This window comes from Genypterus blacodes, unplaced genomic scaffold, assembly GCF_046128005.1.
Source record: "Genypterus blacodes isolate CSIRO-AG114 ecotype Tasmania unplaced genomic scaffold, CSIRO-AGI_Gbla_v1 ptg000111l_1, whole genome shotgun sequence".
Taxonomy (NCBI): Eukaryota; Metazoa; Chordata; class Actinopteri; order Ophidiiformes; family Ophidiidae; genus Genypterus; species Genypterus blacodes.
In genome coordinates, this window is record NW_027466915.1 from 5,256,863 (window position 1) to 5,279,834 (window position 22,972).

At 39.5% G+C, this 22,972-nt stretch overlaps 1 protein-coding gene across 1 annotated transcript; it reads right to left on the minus strand.

Annotated features, from left to right (window-relative positions):
- Positions 1–599: 599 nt before the first annotated feature.
- Positions 600–20,577, minus strand: LOC143009173 (uncharacterized). The gene is made up of 16 exons (XM_076161187.1): positions 20,544–20,577; positions 20,037–20,200; positions 19,147–19,256; positions 18,651–18,820; positions 18,223–18,380; positions 16,315–16,525; positions 15,099–15,311; positions 14,382–14,626; positions 11,458–11,706; positions 6,218–6,262; positions 5,665–5,774; positions 4,661–4,830; positions 4,070–4,230; positions 2,525–2,735; positions 1,452–1,727; positions 600–907 (listed from the first exon to the last, which is right to left on the minus strand). The coding sequence occupies exons 1-16, from the start codon at positions 20,575–20,577 to the stop codon at positions 600–602; spliced, it is 2,835 nt and encodes a 944-aa protein (XP_076017302.1).
- Positions 20,578–22,972: the final 2,395 nt, after the last annotated feature.

Sequence of the window (22,972 nt, forward strand, 5' to 3'; positions counted from 1 at the left end):
CTGTTGCACTCATACAGACATTTTTTTGACTCATCCCTAAGGAATTATAGGGACCACCAAATACAATAACAAAAGTTTCTCTTCACTTACGATACATCTGTGATGGAAACAGTCCTCTTGAGCAAGTAACCAATGCCCTAACTCATCTGAGAGGACCCTAAAGACAGGTTTATGCTGCACTTTGGCACTACGGTGCAAAAGGGCGTACACAATATATGACATGCAAAAGTGTCATAGTCACGGCATATGTGATCTGTTTGGCCAAAGTGAGGAATAACCCTAGCTTAAGTCCTCTGGTCTAAAGTTTGAATGCTGAGTTATGCATACGTATTTCGACTCTGAATTACGGTCCAAGGCAGGTGCAACAACACACACCTAATAAAACCAGACCTGAAACTAACAAGAAAACACGTGTTCTATTCTGCACCCTAGAGTACAGGATAGGATTTAAATTACTGTCATCCCTCATACATGGTTATATTATTATGTGAAATTTAAAGAATATTGTACTTTTAAGTTTAAGGGGTTGGATTATCCCAAAATACATTGGACTGCTGTATGCTGCAGTGCACTGCTGTGCAGGAGAAGAGTGATCATCTTCAGGCAACCTGCCACACTGACCACAGTGTGCCCAATGTAATGCTGTAGGCCACCATGGCCAGTAAGTAGACTCTGAACAGCAGCACATCCAGCACATAACCAACCTGCAGCCACTCCTTGGCAACATCACGACACCGGTCTCTCTTTTCCAGAAAGTGACGGATGGAGGTGACCTCCTGCAGGATGTTATCCATGATGGGTGTGGTGGGCTCCCTAGAGGTGGGCACGCCTAGGCGGAACAGCCGGCCTTGCCCGTCATGACTGAGCCTTCGGCCCATCTCACAGGTGTGGTGGTGGGAGCACTGGGCTGTAGAATGGGACAATGATGGGCTTCAATTTATTTTAAATATTTCTTGTGCAACAACCAACCAACAGACACACAAAACCTAAACCCACCAGAGGGGCATTTCTGACAATTGCATCGCTCTGCCAAGGTCCAGCAGTCCTCCAATTATGATGAAATTTAGCTGGTTATTGATTAGAGCATGATCACTCCCTGTTGCCTGTTTAAATGCAATTCACTAGCATTCGTCTCTGATGCTTTTCAGCAGTGTGTTAGGTATACACAGCACAGGATACCACACTGTATACTGTGCCTTCAAGTAAAAGTAAAGGTGTCAAATGTTTTATGAATGACTTCATTCTTGTGCAATAATGGCCCATGGCATAACTTTTCTTAGAAATCTAGAAAAAGAGTGGCTGGTTAGTGATGTTGAGTATTAGATCTTTTTGTTTCTAGTGAAACAGACGTGAAGAGCCAACAGCAACAAAGAGTCCTTTGACGAGGGTTACATGTTCAGGGAAATTAAACAGCAAAATCAGATGTTGTAGCATTTGGATGGATGATATACTGTTCTTGCCTACCTGCACCCGTAAACATGAATTCTTACCAGCTGCATAGTTGTTATCTCTGTAGTGCTCTATGTCAGAGGCCTGAGAGGACAGCCTGGGGCATAGGCGGTGTTTCTTGTGGATACAAAAGAGAATAGGAGCTCTTTCCAACACTAGGTACTTCACCCAGTGGGGCACAGGGGGCTGCATGTCCTGCTTGTGGACCAGACGCACAATCAGCACTGTTTCTGTCAGGCTGATCACCAGAAGTGCCATGCAAACCACAAAGTAAACACCTGCAGTACACATATGACAATACAATTATTATTGATTTCTTAAAGTAGCAAGAACAGTACATTTTTTACTCACAAATACATCACTCATCTTAATGCAGTTCATAATAATATATGATGTCTAAACCAAAACCAACATTTGTTTTATTTAAAGTTAATTTTGTTTATGGAATTCCAAGCTATTGTTGCATGTTAAAATGTAACTTATAACGGAAGAACTTATGGCAGTATATATAACACTCTTAGATAGGAAAATAGTCTTCTGCTTCAACAAGGGGGGAAAAAAAGAGCGAGAAGGTAGTTGACATTTTTGCAAAACTGGACCAGACAGAGGGGGTCACTCTTGAGCGGCTGGAAATGTGGAGCTTCAAGGTGTTTCAGTTCCATAGTAACATTAATAATGGATTTAACTCAACAATGCATCTATAGTTACATAGTAGAGAATATTCTTTATTCTTACTTGTCATAACTTCTCTTTAAATTCATGATGATAAATGTCTAATCTTATAGTTCACTATTTCGCAAGAATTGTTTGTTTTGCTCTCACATAGATTGATTATGGTTTTCTATTGATGACTTGAATCTGACACCTGAGCACTCATAATGGCAGGAATCCCAATAACTACAATTAGTTCACAAATGATCTAACAACTGATGCCTATCGGAAAATAAAATTTAATGATTTTCAACCCAAGACCAGAGAACTTAACTTATAGAGAACTTATAGACACTGTTTTTCAGTCTATGATACCTCACCATCATTATCCCTTACATTCTAAAGATAATGTCTTTGCAGTCACCTATTAGCGGGGTTCCGATGGCTGTGGCAGGCAGAGTGTCTGATACAATTATGAGGAAGACAGAGTAACCCAGCAGCAAGGTCACTTTAAAAGAGACCCTCTCTCCACTGTCTGGTGGCAGATAGAAACCAACAATGTCCATCACCATTAGGAATATACTGGGCAGCAGCAGGTTCACAGTGTAGAACAATGGCCGCCTCCGGATCACCACCTGGAAAAAGCAGGATAATAGGTAAATGGGTTTCAAACAGCAAACAGAGTGGCCACATAAAAGAGCCTGTTGTTTCTAACAAGAAAATGGTTGAGGAATGTTTACCATGTCAAATGTGTTTAAACTTCATTGTGTATTTCATAAGATTCACCCCAGGTGTGTGCTTCTTTTTCTGATCAAGTTATCAAATACTCAAAACTCAATTCATAAAAAATTAACTCTACTTCCATGTGTGATACAACAAGCAGTCTCCACATGCTGTACCTTACAATCGGATTAAATACAAAGGCTGGGCTGATAACAGCTTTTTGTGTCATCATTTCAAGTTGTAATTAGCGCTGGCTTTAACTACTAAGGATTCCAGTATTTGCTCATGAGAATTCAGATATTCAACAACCAGTTACATTGGTCACTGTAGTTTTCCATATGTCCAGCAAGTGGCAGCACTATGTCAATAATATGGCCAAAATGAACTCAAGGGCCATGAGGAGGTTTCCTATCCTGCCTGTAAATCAATTGCTTGCACCTGGTATCCCAAGTACCTGTTGGAATGCAAGGTGCAGGCAATTTATGTAATGACAAGATAGAAAACCTGCTCGTTTCTTGTGAGACTGGGATGGAGACAGACCAGTCCTACAGCACACATCTCCTTGGTGGAGGTGAGGTGTTTTAGAAAGAAAAGCAAAAATAGCTGAATTTAAGTATTTATTTATTTATCACCTGTAACAGACAATCTGATAATTATACATTACACATTTTAGTCCATCAGATCTGGATCCACACCAGATCAGACCTATTAGAAAATCACATTTGGGGTTTATGATCGATTTTTGGAGATATGTGAAAAGATCAAAATGCCCTCTGTATAGAGGTGAACAGATCTAGATTACGACCATAATTTGATGGGTTCTTCCCTGGATTGTGTTTTACGTGTCCCCCATATTTTACGACACCCAGTGCATAACTTTTCATGTAATCCTGCTAACAACCACATAGAAAACACACAACAAACCTAAAAACTAATAACATATAGGTGATTAAAAATAAAGATGATGTAAATGTAGATCTAAAAATACTCAAAGCCTATTTTTAGATTAAAAACCTAAATTTTTAAGACACTACTATTGCTCTCTCCTTAGCTTTTACCACCTCAGTTATAGATCATTAAGATTTACATGTTTGTTAGTTAGTTTGCCATCACTGCAATCTGTTATACTGTATATTGTATGGAGGTAGTATAGTTACTGTTTGCATAATGGCAGACACAGGTGGATATTCCATTTTTGAGCAGGATATACATTAGTACAACATTAATGTATAGTGCACATACTCACATGGAACTTCATCTCAGCATAGTGGTCATCATCGTCGAGGCTGAAGGACTTGTAATCAGACAGTACATGGAGTAGCTCCCACTCTCCTTGATTCATGAAGACGCTTTTGTCCTCCTTGAGCTCCTCTGGGTTTCGCATCAGGGTGATGTTAATGTCATTGACTACACATGGAACACAACGTGACACTATGCTCACTGGAAAGAGTTCCAGACCATTAAAGGTCATCTCCACAAAGGAGGTTTACACGTTGGTAAATGCATTTCAGTGACATTTTTCTACCTTTCTGCCCATTTCTCCAAAACTAAGACACCAAATTTAACGAGCAAAATTGTAATGTGTATTCTGTAACAAACTTTCAATAGGTATAATTTAAACTACATTTAGATATTGATCCACATCTGGACATGCACCAATGTTAAATGCCCCAGTATATCCAAGTACTTTCAGAGTAAGAAGATGTCTTTTAGGAGCTGACATGCTGCAATATCCGGCTCTTTTAAGTTATGATCATTTATAATGTCGGCAGATGAAAACCTTCACCTACAGGTGATGATGATGTTCAGAAGGAAGATTAAGTGAAGCATGACATACTTGTGTGGAGCCAGCTCTGGAAGGTCAAGCTGCAGTTTTGGACATCAAATGGGAAGTTGTAGATGTTGAGAGTGCAGGCGGTTACAACCTGAATGGGTTTATAGTTCCGCACCAGCCCACTATGCGTCACATACACGTATGGAATATCTGGGGACTTCCCCACATCTACACTGCACACAGACAAATTGCACATGAACAGAAGAAGAAAAAACACCATATTTGACCAAACTGACAGTGGATGATAAAGTGATCTTTTAAACATTCAATCTCAATCTACACCACACAATGTCTGTGAAGGTTCTTAATCAGAGAACAAGCAGATCAAGGAGAGATGATTCTTGACATTTCTCCTCTTATTCAAGGGGCTTCTACCCGTGACTAGTCAGTCAGAACTGAAGTACCCCCTGGTATGAGAGGCCCGAAACATCTTCAAGTCTTTACTACCAAGTCCAGTTGCCTGAGAATTAACTCCCCTTGGATACATCTCAAAATGCTCAACTTCAAATCTCTAACAAAGAAACCATCCATGGGGTCCCTGAGCCATCTTGGGGCTCAGGGACCCCAAAAGAGAGAAGAAGAGTAGAATTCATCACCTTCTGAACACCTCTGATCTTACCCACAGGAATGATAAGAAATCCCTGGCCAGAGGACATAAGAGAGTAGAACATCATGTAAGTGGGTCTTGACAGGGGAGATACAGCATGTGTATGTTTATGCCCAAGACCCAATTTACACCATACAACCAATGCGATCTGTGAACATTATGTGGATAATGACATTACACTTCTGCTGCAATGGACTTAACTTTCCCTTAATTTTGAGATGTCCATAGTTATTTGGGTCTGCAGTGCATGTTGAGTCAAACAACAGTTAGTGTTGCTTCCTTCTTTCCATCCAGTAAACAAATCATGTATTAGATGTATGTACGTTTGTATGTTTGTTTGAAAGTATGCAATCTGTACTGCAACCTCATCATCGACTTCTTTGTAATATGCAGTACTTACAACTCATTGATGAGGATATCAGGTACCCACACATTGGCTGTGGGTATAGAAACTTGTTGGACCTCATCAAAGTCATCTGGGTTCCAGACCAGAAATTCATCTGTCCACAACTAAAAGTCAGGAAATAAATGCCATTATTACCCCAACATGAATAATGAATAAATCAAAAGAATGAAGATTGATTGATTTGCCAAAATCATACTATTTCAAAGCCAATTCATACAGGCATAGATTCATTGTTTAACATGGGTTAGGGCAAACTACATAAATAACTATTACAACAGAATTATTGGGGATGGGCCACTCAGTACATATACATGCACTCAATACTTACATTAAGGCAACAATGCTATTAGCCCCTATTAATGCAGAGAACACATGGGAGAGCCACTATGTCAAGTGTATTCCGCTCTTTAAGTGAATTGTTATCAGCAATTTATATAATACTGTTGAGCTGAGGTGAAGTTTATTAAACTACGTATATCCCAGACACTACACTGTGTTGGCAGCACTAAACAGTCCTCAGAATATTTAAGTATTCACTTCATCTCACCTGTCTGTACCACACGTATGTTGTCAAAACCTGATTCTTCTCATCCTGTAGTAGAGGACATGAATAAATAAGTTAGAAGGAATTATTGTACACTGGTAGGCCTACATAATCTTATTTATTACTTATCGTTATTGTGTGAATTATGTTCGGTGAGCCTTACTACACTGTGTGCACAATTGTTAGGCAAGCGAGTATTTTGACCATATCATAAGTTTTATGAATATTTTCCAACTCCAAGCTCTATAAACTTGAATGCTTATTGGATTTAAGCATATCGGGTGATTTTTCTATTTGCGTAGGGTCTGGCCTAAGGAGACGAAAACCCTATATCAAGGTGTGCATGATTATTAGGCAGCTTCTTTTCCGCAGGCAAACTGACTGACTCTGAAAAGTCAAAAATTGTAGTCTTTCAGACGGATGCAGCACCCTTGAAATTTGCTTAGATATTGAGGCGTGATCACAGAACCGCCAAAGGTTTTGTTGCAAATAGTCAAACATTTTGAGAAAAAAAGATGCAAATTAACTGGCAACGATTTGAGAAGAATCAAACGTGAGGCTACCAGGAACCCATTATCCTCCACTGCTGTCATATTCCAGAACTGCAACTTATCTGGAGTGCGCAGGAATACAAGGTGTTCAGAGACATGGCCAAGGTAAGGAGGGCTGAAACCCGACCACCACTTAACAAGTTGAAGTTGAAACGTCAAGGCTCGGCCAAGAAATATCTGAAGACAGATAAGGTTTATAGACTGATGAGATGAGAGTGACTATTGGGACAAGATGGTTGGGCCTGTGGCTGGATCAGTAACGGGTACAGAGCTCCACTTCGACTCAGACGCCAGCAAGGTGGATGTTGGGTATTGGTATGGGCTGCTTGCCTGTATATTTGGCTTGTTATTTATGCTTAATATTCTTTAGAAACACATCACAGAAACACAGCAAAGCTCACAATTATTCTAGACATCTTGACCAGGACATAGCGAAAAAAATTGCATTATAAAGGAAAATACAGGTAAAAATCCATCCGTTTTTCAATAAACGAACATTAACATTTGTAGTTTTATATCAATAACTTTCCATAGCATTCATTGATTTTCCTGGAGCCAATACATTTTCTGTTCACAATGCTGCTGTCTTAATCTGTACCAAATGTTAGCATTCTAGTCAGAGTGGATTACATTTTATTGACGTTTTACTAATTTGTGGTCATTTTCTGTGAGTTGGTGGTGTAAACCAGTGTTTTTCAACCGGTGTGCTGTGGCACATTAGTGTGCCGTGAGAGATCGTCAGGTGTGCCATGGGAAATTATACAACTTCACTTAATTAGTCCGCGAGCCAAGCTGGTGATCCGAAAACTGTCTGACAGACCGGCAGATCGCAAATTTCGAAGCGTGCACCCCCCCTCAACAGAAGAGTTGCGTTCAATCGCAGTGCAAATATCTCTCTCATGGATTAGCCGAATAGCACAAGCGAGGCGTCGATCGAAAGCTTAGAAGCTCTACTATTGAATGAAACCGCCGCTGATCAAATGGGGAGTAGGTGGGACGGAATAGTATTCATTCAAATGATTTTTCAGTTTTCCTTCTTGCCCTTTGCACCCGCACTGGGGAGGCAGTGGCTCAGTGGGTAGTGCTTCCGCTTGGGAACCAAAGGGTCACCGGTTTGAGCCCCTGCCGAGGTGCCCCTGAGCAAGGCACCGAACCCTCAATTGCTCCCCTCTCTGCGAAGGGTGGTAATGTAATGTAAGTCGCTTTGGATAAAAGCGTCTGCCAAATGATCGTAATGTAATGTAATGTAATGCACTGAGAGAGGCTGTTTCCTGCTTACGTTTACATCTAAGCGCACCGTGCTTCGTAGTGATCGTTAACAGATATAATAAGCTTCAGAATGCTAGCAAGACTGCTAATTTATTCCATATTTTGGTGGAGTTATGGCTGATTACAATGAAATAGTTACATGATTTCATGAGCAAGCTACAGTTTGTTTATAAAAAGTGAGCAGCTTATCAGAATGTTTTCCTGGTTTTCATTGTTTTCAGTGTTAAGTATGTATGCTAAGCTAATAAATGATTTGTTGGTGGTGAATTGACATGCTCAAGACTGTTAATAACATTTTGAAATGGCAATTGTCTGTGACATCATCGAACTCCTGTTTGCCCCTACTGAACCAGAGTACACCACCATAATGGATTTGAAATTAAACAACCAATATGTGCTTGAAGAACAGACGTTCAGCTTTAATTTGAGGGTATTTACATCCAAAGCAGGTGAACAGTGTAGGAATTACAACCATTTCTATATGTGCCTCTCCATTTTCAAGGGACCAAAAGTAATTGGACAATTGGCTGCTCAGCTGTTCCATGGCCAGGTGTGTTTTTTCCCCCTTTTTTCATTAACAAGGAGCAGATAAATGTCTAGAGTTCATGTCAAGTGTGGTATTTGCATTTGGAATCTGTTGCTGTCAACTTTCAACATGAGGTCCAAAGAGCTGTCACTATCAGTGAAGCAAGCCGTCTTTCTGGGGCGGCAGTAGCTCAGTCCATAGGGATTCAGCTTGGGAACCGGAGGGTCGCCGGTCGAGTCCCGTATGGACCAAGTAAGTGGACTGGTAGCTGGTGAGTTGCCAGTTCGCCTCCAGGGCACTGCCGAGGTGCACGTAAGCAAGGCACCGAACCCCCAACTGCTCCATGGGCGCCGTATAATGGCTGCCCTGCACCCCCTCTGTAATGCATGTGTTTGTGTGTGTGTGTGTGATATGAGGGGGTGCAAGATAAATTTCAATTGGAACTCGCTTTGGATAAAAGCGTCTCCTGAATGACTGTAATGTAAATTCTGATGAAAAATCAAAACAAACCCATCAGAGAGATAGACTAAAACATTAGGTGTGGCAAAATCAACTGTTGGTACATTCTTAAAAAGAAAGAACACACTGGTGAGCTCAGCAAGACCAAACGACCCAGAATACCTCAGTAACAGTAACAAACAACTGTAGTGTATGACAGGAGAATCATTTCCTTGGTGAAGAAGACAGTTGGACAGATCAAGAACGCTCTACATGGGGTAGGGGTATCTGTATCAAAGTCAACAATCAAGAGAAGACTTCAACAGATTGAATATAGAGGGTTCACCACAAGATGGAAACCATTTATGATTCTCAAAAACAGGAAGACCAGACTAGAGTTAGCTAAAAAACATTAAAAAAAAAGCCTGTAGAGTTTTGGAACAACATCCTATGGACAGATGAGACAAAAATCAACTTGTGCCAGAATGATGGGAAGAGAAGAGTATTGAGAAGGGCAGGAACTGCTCATGATCCAAAACATACATCCTCATCAGTGAAACATGGTGGTGGTAGTGTTATGGCGTGGGCATGTATGGCTGCCAATGGAACTGGTTCCCTTGTATTTATTGATGATGTGACTGCTGACAAAAGCATCAGGATGAATTCTAGTGTTTCAGGCAACATTATCTGCTCATATTCAGCCAAATGCTTCAGAACTCATTGGACGGCGCTTTACAGAGCAGATGGACTATGACCTGAAGCATACTGTGAAAGCAACCAGTTTTTTAAGGCAAAGAAGTGGAATATTATGCAATGGCCAAGTCAATTACCTGATCTGAATTCAATTGAGCATTAATTTCACTTGGTGAAGACAAAACTGAACGGAAAATGCCCCAAGAACAAGCAGAAACCGAAGACAGGTGCAGTGGAGGCCCGACAGAGCATCACCAGGGGCCAAACCCAACGTCTGGTGATGTCTATGGGTTCCAGACTGTCCAGGCTGTCATTGACTGAAAAGATTTGCAACCAATTATCAAAAGTGAAAATTTGATCTATGATTGTTGGTTTGTCCAATTGCTTTTGGTCCCTTGAAAATAGAGAGGCAGATATAGAAATGGTTGCAATTCCTACACCGTTCACCTGATTTGGATGTAAATACCCTCAAATTAAAGCTGAACTGTATCTGTTCCACCTGCAGAGATGTGTGTCGCACGCGTCCCACCACTAGGACGGCTTGCGGCAACCGGTTTGCTTGTTTGTTTATTATTCTCACTATAACAGATAACACACAATAAACAAGTGAGATGGGAAAATGTTTTTTTTTTTGTTTAGTTGCCCAATGATTCTGCACACACAGATATTCTCCTAAGAAAGCCCAAACCTCACTTTTTCTTTCTTAGATATTCAGGTTTGAGGTTTATTAACATTTTGGATTGACCGAGAGCACTGTAGTTGTTCAATAATAAAATTAATCCTCAAAAATACAACTTGCCTAATAATTGTGCACGCAGTGTAGAAACATTACATTTGTTTTCTCTAATGAAATACAACTTATATAAGTTGTTGTAGCCAGATAAAAAAGTCAGTAAATTGGTGCTATTTCTTGAACTATGAGTCCAATTTCCCAATTAGAGGAGGAGGTGCCGGTGAAACCTGGTTCTTTCACAGAACACTCAATTTATAGATTTTTAAGACTTAAATAAGGATTGTATCATGATCTGTATTGGAGACATAGGTTAGTGATCAATAAAAATGACAATTAGTCACATTATTGAAATGAAAACTCTTGCATGCATTCTAGTGGATCTGCACCTCCTTCTTCAAATGTCTCTGCAACTGTCCCTTACAGATACACCCCCCACCTCCTGTCAGACAAAGACAGACGTAGACCACAGATCTCTTAAAGCACTGATCTCTAAAGATGTGAGTTAATCTTTCTTTTGCAGATCTATTTTCAGCTTGTGAAGTTGAAAAATCAGAGCTTCAACATGGCTGGCTAACCCCTTAAATCGTGCCTTATAGTACAGACCTCTGCTCTGCTCTGGATCAGGTGCCAGAAATGTTTCTAACTTGAACAATAAAAGTTGGATTAACATTGACAGTCAAGTCAAGTTTCAGTTATGTTTTCAGTTCAGCCGGTTCAGAATACAGTGTGTAATTGCCACTGTTGTCTTGAAAAAAATCGGATGTAATACATGCGATATGAATACACAAATGTTTTTTTTGTTGAGAAATTGAATGGTTAAGGTGTTTTTTTTCTCTCTCCATGAATACAGATGGGTTAAAAAAAAGAAGAAGAAAAAGCTTAATTACTTTTGATTGCTGAGTGACTGAGACAGGTTATTCATGACTGTGATCAAAAAATAAAAGCATTCATGATAGATTTAAGAAACACAACATCAACATATCAAAGATCACTTGTTAAGTTGCACGAATGTAATTTCCACATGATAACTCACCACATTGAGAATGGAGTAAACCATAAGGTCAATAGCCACAGTGGTGGACTTTCGCCAGTCCTTAACTGGTCTCACTCCCTTCTTATATCCGGTACTTAAGAATTCAGACAGACGCACCAAGGTGGCATTGGCAAACCTTCCTGCACTGCTGCTTGGCTTCTTTACTACACATTCAACAGATACAGAAAAATACAAATAAAGACAATAATCAGATATGTATATCTCTAAAATAGGTTTATATCCAATGTTCTATATGAAATTGTATGACACATGACACAGAAAACCATTCTTAGCTATTGGTGATGACTCAAACAATACATTTTAATGAGACATTTTTGTAGTATCATTCAATGTGAATTCAAATTTGTAAATGTATTGTGTGATTTCTTAAACCGAGCAAATGGAAATGAAACAATAAAACATTGCACCTGAAAAGTCCAGCAGAACAAATCACTATAAAACCATTTAATATAAAAAGAAAACTATAAAAAAAAGACATTGTAGTTGCATTTAGATTAATAAAAAATCAAATTAAATCGAGCAGCTTTCAAATCTGTTTACATTTTATTTGAATATGTAGTATGTGTTCTTTTTATTCTCTTTTTCATATTTCTTATTTAATTGATCAGTTATACTTTTCAAACATTTTTGTCCCATTCACCTTTCAGATGGTACAAGTTTAGATTCTTGTTTAGATTTTCACATATTTAATTCTTAAATTTACAGATTATATTTTATAGAGGTTGATTTATTATTTCTGACATCACCAATGATTTTAGTTTACTATCCTTCACCTAAAGTATTATAAGAGAATTACATTTTGCAATAACCATCACGCTGAGTAAGAAACTCTCAGTAAGCTTGATTTAATAATTTATATCTAGTTCATGAATAAAAATCTGACAATGACCAAACATGTATCTGCACCAGCAGCCATCCTTCTAATTATCAGAACCAACAGATATACAATTTGTTCAGCATCTGTGACTATGACACAGATCAGGTACAAATATTATGGTCTCTTCCCCAAATCTGCCTCCTCAGAAATTAAGTAGATATTAGAACAAGAGTGTTCATACGACTTTGTTTTAGCTTTGATGAGATGACAGTTTAAAATTGTAAAGTCGGTGTAAAGGAAAAGCAGCTGTACCTGTACAGGCTCTGGAGGCTCTTTGAATGAGAAGGAGAAGCAGAAGCTTCCACACTGATAACAGTCTCATCCTGTATCTTCTGCTCCTGCTGAGGACTGACTGCTGCTGTGATCGAAGCCATGCCCTCCATTTCAATCCACTGAATCCATCAGTTCATTCACAGTTAGGATCAAAACCTTGTTAACGTCACTGGCATCATGAGGGCGTATCCATCAGTTGCGCCACAGCCCCATGTTTGATAGACCATTTAGTTGGTTGAGCTGAGAGCGGATCTTGTCACAGCTCTATAGTCTGTCTGTGTGTGTGTGGCCTCTGTGTTGCTCTCTCTCTCCTGATTGCAGATGGTGTTCATCTTGCTGTTCCTCATGTGCATTCAAGAGATCCCTTTATACCCCAGCTTGTCTACTTCAAACTTTTGTCAGTTCCATCAGCCTGTTTGTCTGTTGCTACCAGCCTAGCACCTGGTTGTTGTGCGTGTTTTTTTTTTTTAGCTACAAGATACTTGGCCCAAATCTCTGCCTCCTGCTTCTTGGTGTTCTCCATCCTGTGATAGCCAGAGACAGTGCTTCTAGCTTCTAGCTTCCTACAGAGTGTGTGAGATCAGGGATTATTAGTTTTGTTGAATGTTATGGGATTATGTTAAGACAGAAAATCATGTCTCAGCCCAAAAGACACCACGCAACAGGAAACTCGGACCTCCTTGTGTTATTCTTGATGACGTCTGAGGTCTAAAGAGTTCAGAGATTTAAGGAACAAATCAGAAAATAGTGCATATCAACATCATGTGCACACACAAATCTCGTTTTTGTGGTTTAATTTTATTGACTGTTTTATAATTCTGTATAGTTTCAAAGATGTTCACAAAGATGTTCTTGAAATATTGTTTTTCTGTTTCATATACTTATTGTATATCAAAAGGACAGCGACTGTCTTCTTGAATATACGCAGCAGTACACCTCATACAGAAAATACCAAAGCACACAGCATGTATCTTCTGTTACATTACATTACATTACATTAGGGTCATTAAGCAGACACAATAAGTGCGTTCAACATAGGTAGATAAAAGAACTTCAGGTCACATGTTGCATAACATCATGTAACCGGATCCACTAGAAGTCTGTTGATAAGGTGGAAATTCCATTAAAATAGATCTCTCTCCACAGCCAGTTTTCTGGAATGTACTTACCATCATTTTACCATGCCCATTAGGAAACCAACAGAGACTAGAGTTACAGCATCTCTGATTGGCTTTATTGATCAGCTGAAAGAGGATGGAAAGTATGAATATGATATGATGATAGAAGCGATAGAATACATGACAGCAGCACACTCCAAGACAAACACTCTATTAAGTTGGATATAGTTTTCATGTGTCATTTGTCTTCTTTTATCTACTTGTAAAAGTAACCCCCAAGTCATAATGTGTGGGGTGGGTGGGTTTACCTGTTAACCCTTCACCAAATCAAATGTTTGCATCACTGGAGCTCAATGTGTAATGGTTATTTTGATAGTAAAATATGTGGCTTTTTATCATGAGTGACTGTGATACTCAAAGTACCTATAACTCAGTTTGAAATAAGTTTTTTTTTACACAGTTTCATTTAACGAGTAGCTTGTTTCTAACTTTAACAGATACCGATGCCTAATAATTACAAGGATACATACATACACAGATGACAACAATTACAATAACGATGATACAAAATGAGACCAAAGAAGAAGAGCCTTTAAAAGCAGTTTCAAAGCAGGTTAGACAAAGCTCCAATTCACCCAGAGCAGCAGCATAGTACCAGCATACAAACCCAGTACAAACAGGTAAACCCAGAACAAAAACCGATCCACCTTAGAGCAGAGGGCCAACCATTCAGCCTGGGCAAAAGACTCGCTGTCCTCCTGAGATAAATAAAGATGAAGAGAAATCAGCTCTTGGAGGATCAACTCTAGTCCAGAGGGAGCATCATGGGTACCATTTATGGAAAGCAGATCCTCCTCCAGTGATATCCCACAATCATAATCTATGAAAAGACATATTTAGAATTTATTCTTCTGAACTAGTGTGAGAAAACAGTAAAAACTACAAATATAAGTCTGAAATGTACAGATTTATCAAATTGAAAATTTTAAATAGTGAAAAATGTTGTCACTATTTGCGTCTCTCCCTTTTTCTGGTTCTCACAAAAAACACTGATGTGATTAGGGTAAACATTTATGCCTAACATTAGACCCATTTTTAGCAGCTATGGGTATTTCAACATGCTTTCAACCAAGAGGCATGTTCAGGCCCAACAGGAAAGAAAGATGTAATCACTTCCTTTTACAGCCATTGACAGATAGTTTTGTATGTTCCGATTCATATATTAAGGGAAAGGTATCCAGTGGCTTGCTTAATCAGTACTGTAACTGGGGACCTCACAAGGTTAATAAATGGTGAAACAGACTGTAAATCCATTGTGAACCATTGAGGGCATTGTCAGTCTTTGAGCTCACCTGCAGGATGGTTGATGTGGTTGAGGGTTTTGATTGAGGTAAAAGTGCCCTCATCAGTAAAGTTGTAATCTACTGAGCCATTTTCATCCAGCAGGCAAGCAGACACTGACATTTGCCTAACCTCCTTTTCACTGTGATGAAGGAGCTTCACCACCAGTATAGACTTTACAAGGCTGAGCATCAGCAGGGCCATACACACCACAAAGAACACGCCTAGATGGAGAGAGGAGACAACAACAGAGCTCTGCAGGGCTATAGTTCCAGTTTAGGACACTGAGGTGAACAGTATATTTTCCCAGAAAATCCTGTAGGCCCTTTAGGTGTCTGAAGAAGGCACCTTTTCCTCTCCCACAGCATGTTTACTGTAATAATTTGTAGTGAAAATTAAGAATTTACCCCCAAAAGGCCTTTCACTGACTAGTCATCAAATGCTTTTGCACATGAACCATAGATTCTGATTACAAATCATCCCCTTAGTTATGTGGGGTACAATGCAATGATGAAGATAGTGGTAACCACTTTGAAATACAGTTTACAGTTACATTAATTACTTAACTGTATTAGCACACAACAAATTATCCAAGAAATGGGTTAAAATTAAGCAAATTCTATTCCATTTTGGAAAACTTGACTGTGCCTGACCTTTTGCCTTACTAATTTGCCCTAGTGCACAGTGGAAACATACAAACCATTCTTCTTTACAGCAATGTTTTATGGATTGCATTAGGGTGCTTGGATCACAGCATACTTGCTTGTGAGTGCTTTTTCCCAAGAGAGGCAGAGATATATATTTTTCATTTACAATGATTTTTTTTTCTAACACATGGAATCTCATGGCGAAGATACAATATCATAATTGTTAGCTTTGCTGTGTTTCTTTGCTGTGTTTATTAAGAGTTATCAGCATAAATAACAAACCAAAAATAAGAAGTTTCTTTCAGTTTCTCGTTGTTTCTCTATTGCTCTTCAGTGTGATGACTGCAGACGAATGATTCTTGTTTTTGTGTTGCCTGAATATCCTCCAATGCAAGAGGTGTGACTGATACAGCTTTTATTTCACTTTCAAATAGCAGAAAAACATGTGATTGCCAAGTCTGTTTCTGTTTTGGGAGAAAGAGGCTCAATCTCAGGAAGGTAATCTGGATGTCTTGTGTGCTCTGGGATAAGGGGTGGAACTTGAATATCCCAAAATTAAGGAAGTCTTAAAAATTCCTACCGATGAGTGGAGTTTTGACAGCAGAGACAGGCAGTTCATCCATCAGATTGACTCTAAACACAGTGTAGCCCAGCAGTATGCTGATCTTAAAGGTGATGCGAGTGCCACTGTTGAGAGGTAGGTAGAAGCTGATCACATCTACCAACATGAGGAAGATGCTGGGGATAAGAAGGCCGACGACATACACCAGGGGGCGCCGCCGTATCAACACCTAAATTAGAAGGGATAGGGCTTAGATGGATAGCAGGAAGAAAAGCTGCATATCGCAGTCTACCAACGCCAAACAGAAATCCTGGATGACCAACGAGGTATGTGCAATGCTGAAAGCACGGAATATCGCTTTTAAATCTGGCGACACAACGGCACTTAGATCAGCAAGAGCCAACCTGAACCATGCCATCAGAGAATCAAAGCGTGCCCATGGTCGAAAAATCCAGGGTTTCTTCCACGACCCCACCAACACCAGGCACATGTGGCAAGGCGTCTAGACCATCACAGACTACAAGGCTGCTCCGCCACCCTGTGTGGACAATATAAACTTCCTCAATGATTTAAATAAATATTTGGGTCGATTTGAGGCTCTAACCACCTCCCTGCGAAGAAAGCTGTTCCTCCATGAAGAACAAACACTGAGCCTTGACACAGCAGATGTCCGGAAGACCCTGAGGAACGTCAACCCTCGAAAAGAAGCAAACTCAACTAGGACAGGCTGCATCAGATGAAGCTTGCTGTGGTCTTTATTAAAATCAGAAAATGTGGACATGTTATCTGATTGTTTATTCCAATAATAATTGGTATATTGATAATTGGTTATTGATAATGACTTTGTTTATGAATCCATTATTTCAGGAAAACCTATTTGGGAATTCTGTTTAAAATATAATCCTCATTAAAACATACTCCTATAGATCCTATATTCTTTATGCGCCACAAAAATTGAGTGATTACATTTCTGTAATTAATCTGTAAAACCAGTTTAAAAACATAAAAAAATTCTAACTTCACTGCAAACACAGTAACCATTTTCAGAGACTTCATTACAGTCTTAAACACGTCAAGAGACCGCTCCAGCAAATCAGGAAATATAAAACCCTCACAGATTTCAAATACCGCTTCAAACGCCTCTTTTCAGTCAATTTCCATATCTGCTAATTGGGCAGGAGGCACAGTCCCCTACTTGCAGGAAAGTGATTAGCCAACCCAGGTTAAAGTCGTCTTCCTAGAGATCTTTGGGCTGGGTCTGGAATTTTCCTCATGTTGTGGGTCTGTAAAGCCCTTTGAGACATTATATGTTATATTGGGCTATAGAAATAAACTGACTTGACTTGACTTGACTTCAACGGACAAACCAACATGAGTGAAAATATAACCTTGGCGAAGGTAATAAACTAACAGTGATGAGCCTAAACCCCATATATGAAACCCTAATCCTGAGCAATCAAGATCAAAATATAGGAGGAGCTGACATACAGTGGAGGCTCAACAAATTTGATCTCAAATTATAAGAGAGAGCCCTGCTTCCTGCCATTGTCACTGTCAGTGGCCCAGCCATTCCCAGCCAATGGCTGCACAATGGGATTGCAGTGCTGCATATTGGTTAGGTTTGGTCACCTAGTTAGCCTGAAATCAACATTCATCTGGGGTGTTCCATTTGTTAGCCCAGCCCTGAGACCCAAACAAGGAAAGACAGTCGGTTCAAGCTTATTTTTTCATTTCCTGTTAACTTGTTTTGAAACCACAAAGGGCCACATCTCTGACTGTGATTAAAACCATTCAATACATCTGAACCTTTATCCTGTGCCACCTCAAATATAATTACACTCTTCTAATATTTCAAACGTTAATTATATAAATAGGACAGAACTATCATCTGACAAATAAACATTGTTATGCCACTGAAACACATACATGGAACTGGACCTGGGCGTAGTCAGTGTCACCTTGACGAATCTGCCAGTAATGAGAAGGAATTGACAGCAATTCCCATTCACCATCGTTAATGAACTCCCTCTTATCATTAGAAATTGCCTCAGCATTCCTCCAAAGAGCAAGGTCTATTTCCTTCACTAGAGAGGGAGGGGTAGTGGATGAAGAGATAATGAAAGAAAGAAGGAAAACAAATTCAGTAAATATTAGCTATTTTGCACGTTTAGTGTCTAATTTTACATATAACTCGCAATTATTTATTTTAAGACCTAAATCGTATGTCAGAAAAATCTAACTTTTATCAATCTACTTCTAGCTTTCTTTCCTACGGGGTTTGGGAGATAATGAAAATACGGGGGTCACACATTTAACAAAGTCATCCGACATCCCCCCACAGAAAAGAAGCAGACCTGAGTGCAGCCAGCTGCGAAAGGTCATGGTGCAGTTCTGCTTGTCAAATGGAAAGGCATACATCTCCAAACTGCAAGCCAACACTGCCTGGATAGGCCGGTAGTTCTTCACTGAGCCAGTAGAGTTGACATACACATATGGGATGGGAGGGGACTTCCCCTCGTCCACACTGGGGAACACATTGAAGTAGAGGTGTGGTAAGGTGAGATGTGGATTGATGTGGATATTACGTTCACTATTATTATTTGGTAAACATATTTGTTGTTGTCATTAGCAACACATTTAGGATGAAAGCAAATAGCATATTGAGAATTAATAACAACAAAGAATGAGGACAATGTTGTCATATTGAAAAACAATTTTACATTGAAGGGCCACACCATTTACTGACAAGTAAGACAATGAAATATGTAAAGTTCAAAAAATTAAAGTTCTGTACCCTTTGGGTGCTGGAATATATAATATATGTTAAAATGTTTCAAAGGGTTGTCTTACAATTCACTAACAATGACATCAGGGATCCAAATGGCATCAGATGTCAGGGAGATCTCATTAATTCCATCATAATCCTCTGGATCCCAAACAAGGAACTCATCTGTCCAGATCTGAAAACAACCAAGGGAGTTAGAGGTACCTGTATCTTTTTTCAGATTACTCTGCCCTGTGCCTTTGTTTGCTAAATGCAATTTGAAAATCAACAGCAACACATAGGAGTGTTTCAGTCTAAAATCTTATATTCAGAAGTCTGTTTGGATTGTCTAAAATAGAAATGCGTCATTAAAGATACAGATCATTTGAGTTGTTTTAATTATAAAGGTACAGATTTTAGATAGGGGATTTTTTTCTGTACTGTTTTTGTACAGTAAAAAAACAAGGGTAGAGAGGTAAATCAGAGACAACCTACCTGTCTGTACCAAATGCTCGTAGTTATACTCTGGGTCTTCCCATCCTTGTAATAATGAATAATGTCATATTATTATCACACAGTATGCTTATCATACCAAGTGTACTGTACAAACAATCAGCTTTGACTTAACACTGTACCAACGTCAGTGTTAAGTTCAGTGTTAAGTTAAGTTCAAGAGTATTACTGCACCAGGAGAAGCATAGGATTTGAACTCTGTGGCTTTTTGCTGTGAGTCAGCAGTATACTAACCATGGGCCAACCATTCCACTTGTACAAGTGATATATTTATAGTCGATTTACAGAAGGCACTCCAGAGGAAACCGTGTGCCAGAAAGCACAAGCTTCAGGTAAAAATTCATGATAATGTTAAAAAAACAAATATCATGTTGGGTTCCTTTAAAATGTTTTGGGAAAACTACATTCCGAGGCTTTATTTTATTCCGATGCAGTGAAAATATAACAGAGAAAGTTCACAGACCACATTGAGGATGGACTGAAGTATGAGGTCGATATAGATGGTTGTGGGACTGGTCCAGTTGTGGACAGGCCGAACCCCACGGTCATATTTTCTCAAGAGGGCTCTGGTCAACTGGTTCAGAGGTGATCTTTTCGGCTTCACTGGCACACATTCATCCAGATTGGCTAAACAGAGGAAGGGAAATAAATTGTGTGCATTGCATGTATAATACCTATTCCAGACAAGACACAAATGAGCAAATTGACAACAATATTGCATCACTGATTTATCCCCACCGAGGTGTTTTCAGATTACAACTTGAATTACACGAGTACAAAGGCAGCACTTTGGAAGCAAGCACACACACACACACACACACACACACACACACACACACACACACACACACACACACACACACACACACACACACACAAACACAAACATATTCTTTTCCAAATGAAATATATTTAGGAATCAAGGAAATTCAATTTGCATTTATTTCAGGCAAACAATTGATTGTCTTACCTGAAAGGACTAGTATGAGCCAAATCAGAGGCATCATTGATTAACCTCCCAGACTTCCCTTCTTCCAAAACTGTTCTTTTACTTCAAAAATGTCCTCAGATATGTTGAGCTGTAACACTGTGCTGTAATGAACAATGAACAGGGCAGTGCAGACATTTTGTTTGTGCTGATATTGATTTTCCATCACTGGAGTAAGGCGATACATATGCTGATGAACTGAGCTGCACAGGAAATTCCCTGAAGGCTGTGTGAAGGCTGGCTATTGCCAGTGTGCTACTTCATGTGATTCAATTGAGATGATCATGAGTAAAAAGTTGTTATTTTGATGATCCATCCAGCCAACCATTGATTGTGCTCATCCTGGGTGACCAATGCAATCATGTTGTAATGTTTTTTCTATGCTACATAACAAAATCCATCCATTTGTAAAACCATTCAAATACTTTGTGTGGGTTGTTCACATTGGACGCTCTCACACACACTACACAGACACACACTAAAGTCTGAACCAGCAAGCCAGCACATCACATTGACATTTTTCAATATCTGCCCTCATATAGTAGGTCTACAAAAAAAAAATATAATAATAATAATAAACAGTCTGACTCACAATTACTTGGTCTTGGGCTCATAAGCAGTTGTGCTTTCCTGTGATGTGTATTTGTCACTTAAGGCAGTCTTTGGCAGGGTGCACTTGTCCTTCAATACTGCCTGATAAAAAGAAGAGCATTCCATTCCAAAATCAACATGGAGAGATGGTGCTGCTTTCATAGTGGATACACTCAGACAGTTGTTCGTTGTCTTTAAAGTGTTCATCAGTGAAAGGACTAACTCGACCTGTGAACATGTTCCAGGCAGGCACAGGACAGGCAAATCTAGGCTCCGAAAGTTTCTTGATAAGATAAGATAAGATAAGATAAGATGAAAGTTTATTATTATTAATTACTGTGCAACAGTTACAGTACAGTGCAGAATGAAAACGAGAACCAGAAATCACCTAAACTAGTGCAATAAAGAAAAGTGCAAGAATGCAAGTATGAATGGCGTCTGCCGACCTCGTCCTACTGCCCCAGCAGACAACCACGAAGAAGATGGCACTGGCAACCACAGACTGGTAGAACATCCTCAGCATGGTGTTACAGACATTGAAGGATTGAAGCCTCCTCAGGAAGTAGAGTCAACTCTGTCCCTTCATGTAAACGGGGGTGGCAGAGGATGTGTGGAGCTGATACTGGTGGGGGGAGGTGACAAGTTAAGCTGTGCTGTTGTTGGATAGGAACATGCCCGTGCAAAACGGCTCGATAAGCAGGAAGTCCTTGTCTTGCATGCACTTTATCAGATTCCAATTTTTTTTTCACGAGAAATCCAGAAACCCTTGGAGTTGCAGTGTGTGCATGTGATTTGGAAACTGAATTTCCTAGGTGTGGGATTAATAAAGGCTGTTCTATCTTCTTACTCCTCTCTGCTTCCTTGTGCTTTTTTCGTGTTTTCCATGCACAATGGAGAAGTGAAGTGGGCTCCACAAGTTCCACAAATTACCTTGTCGGAAGCAAATGCGCTTTCCATCTATTTGCAACAGATGAAAAGCATTTTAGAGACATTAAAAATGTGACATTTATCCAAAGAATTAAAAAACAAAAACTGCAGCCTATGATGAGCAACATACTCAAACCATTTCTAAAGGTCAAGCATGGTTCACAATGACTGCATTTATTACCTTATGTGTTGCTCTATGTGTCATATCAAAGAAATTTCTTTCTTTCTTTAATGTGAAACTTTTTAATGCAATACGGTTCTGTAGAAGCCCTATTGTTTTAACTTTTTTATGATTATTATTTCATCCTGTTTTCAGTTATTAGAAATCATGGAAAATGTATATAATTCTTTGTGGGTTTTACAAGCTTAAATATATGTTAAATGGAATCTAAATAAGGATTTGTGATAAGGAAAACAAGTTAAGTGGGAATTCAAAGAATACTGAATAATGAAATGCAATGCTTATGAAGCTGCAAAAGGTGGATGTTAAGTTGTGCTTGAGCGCAGTGGTTCCCAAACTTTTTTTTGCAGTGCCCCCCTTTTATAGATCACAGCTTTCGCCCCCCCCCTCATAAATTTATCTGACACTTTGGGAACAACTGGCCAATGGGTTTGTTATAAGAGAGCGTGGCTCCTTTAAGATGAGAGACGCAGGTGTAGCGTTTCGATGTACGTCTGATGTGTGTATGGAAGAGAGAGAGAAACGGGTGTTACATAGAGTGTGGCGGGAGCATTGAGTGTTACGGTTACGGGTTGCGTGGGAAGCCATAAATGTACAGTGTGCCAGAGACCGATAAGAAAAGCTGCCAACTTCTCAGAACAACCGATTTCCGTGCGTTATTCCGCTGGGTATTAACCCTGAAGTTGCGGAGCGTGAATTTCGGCCCCGGAGG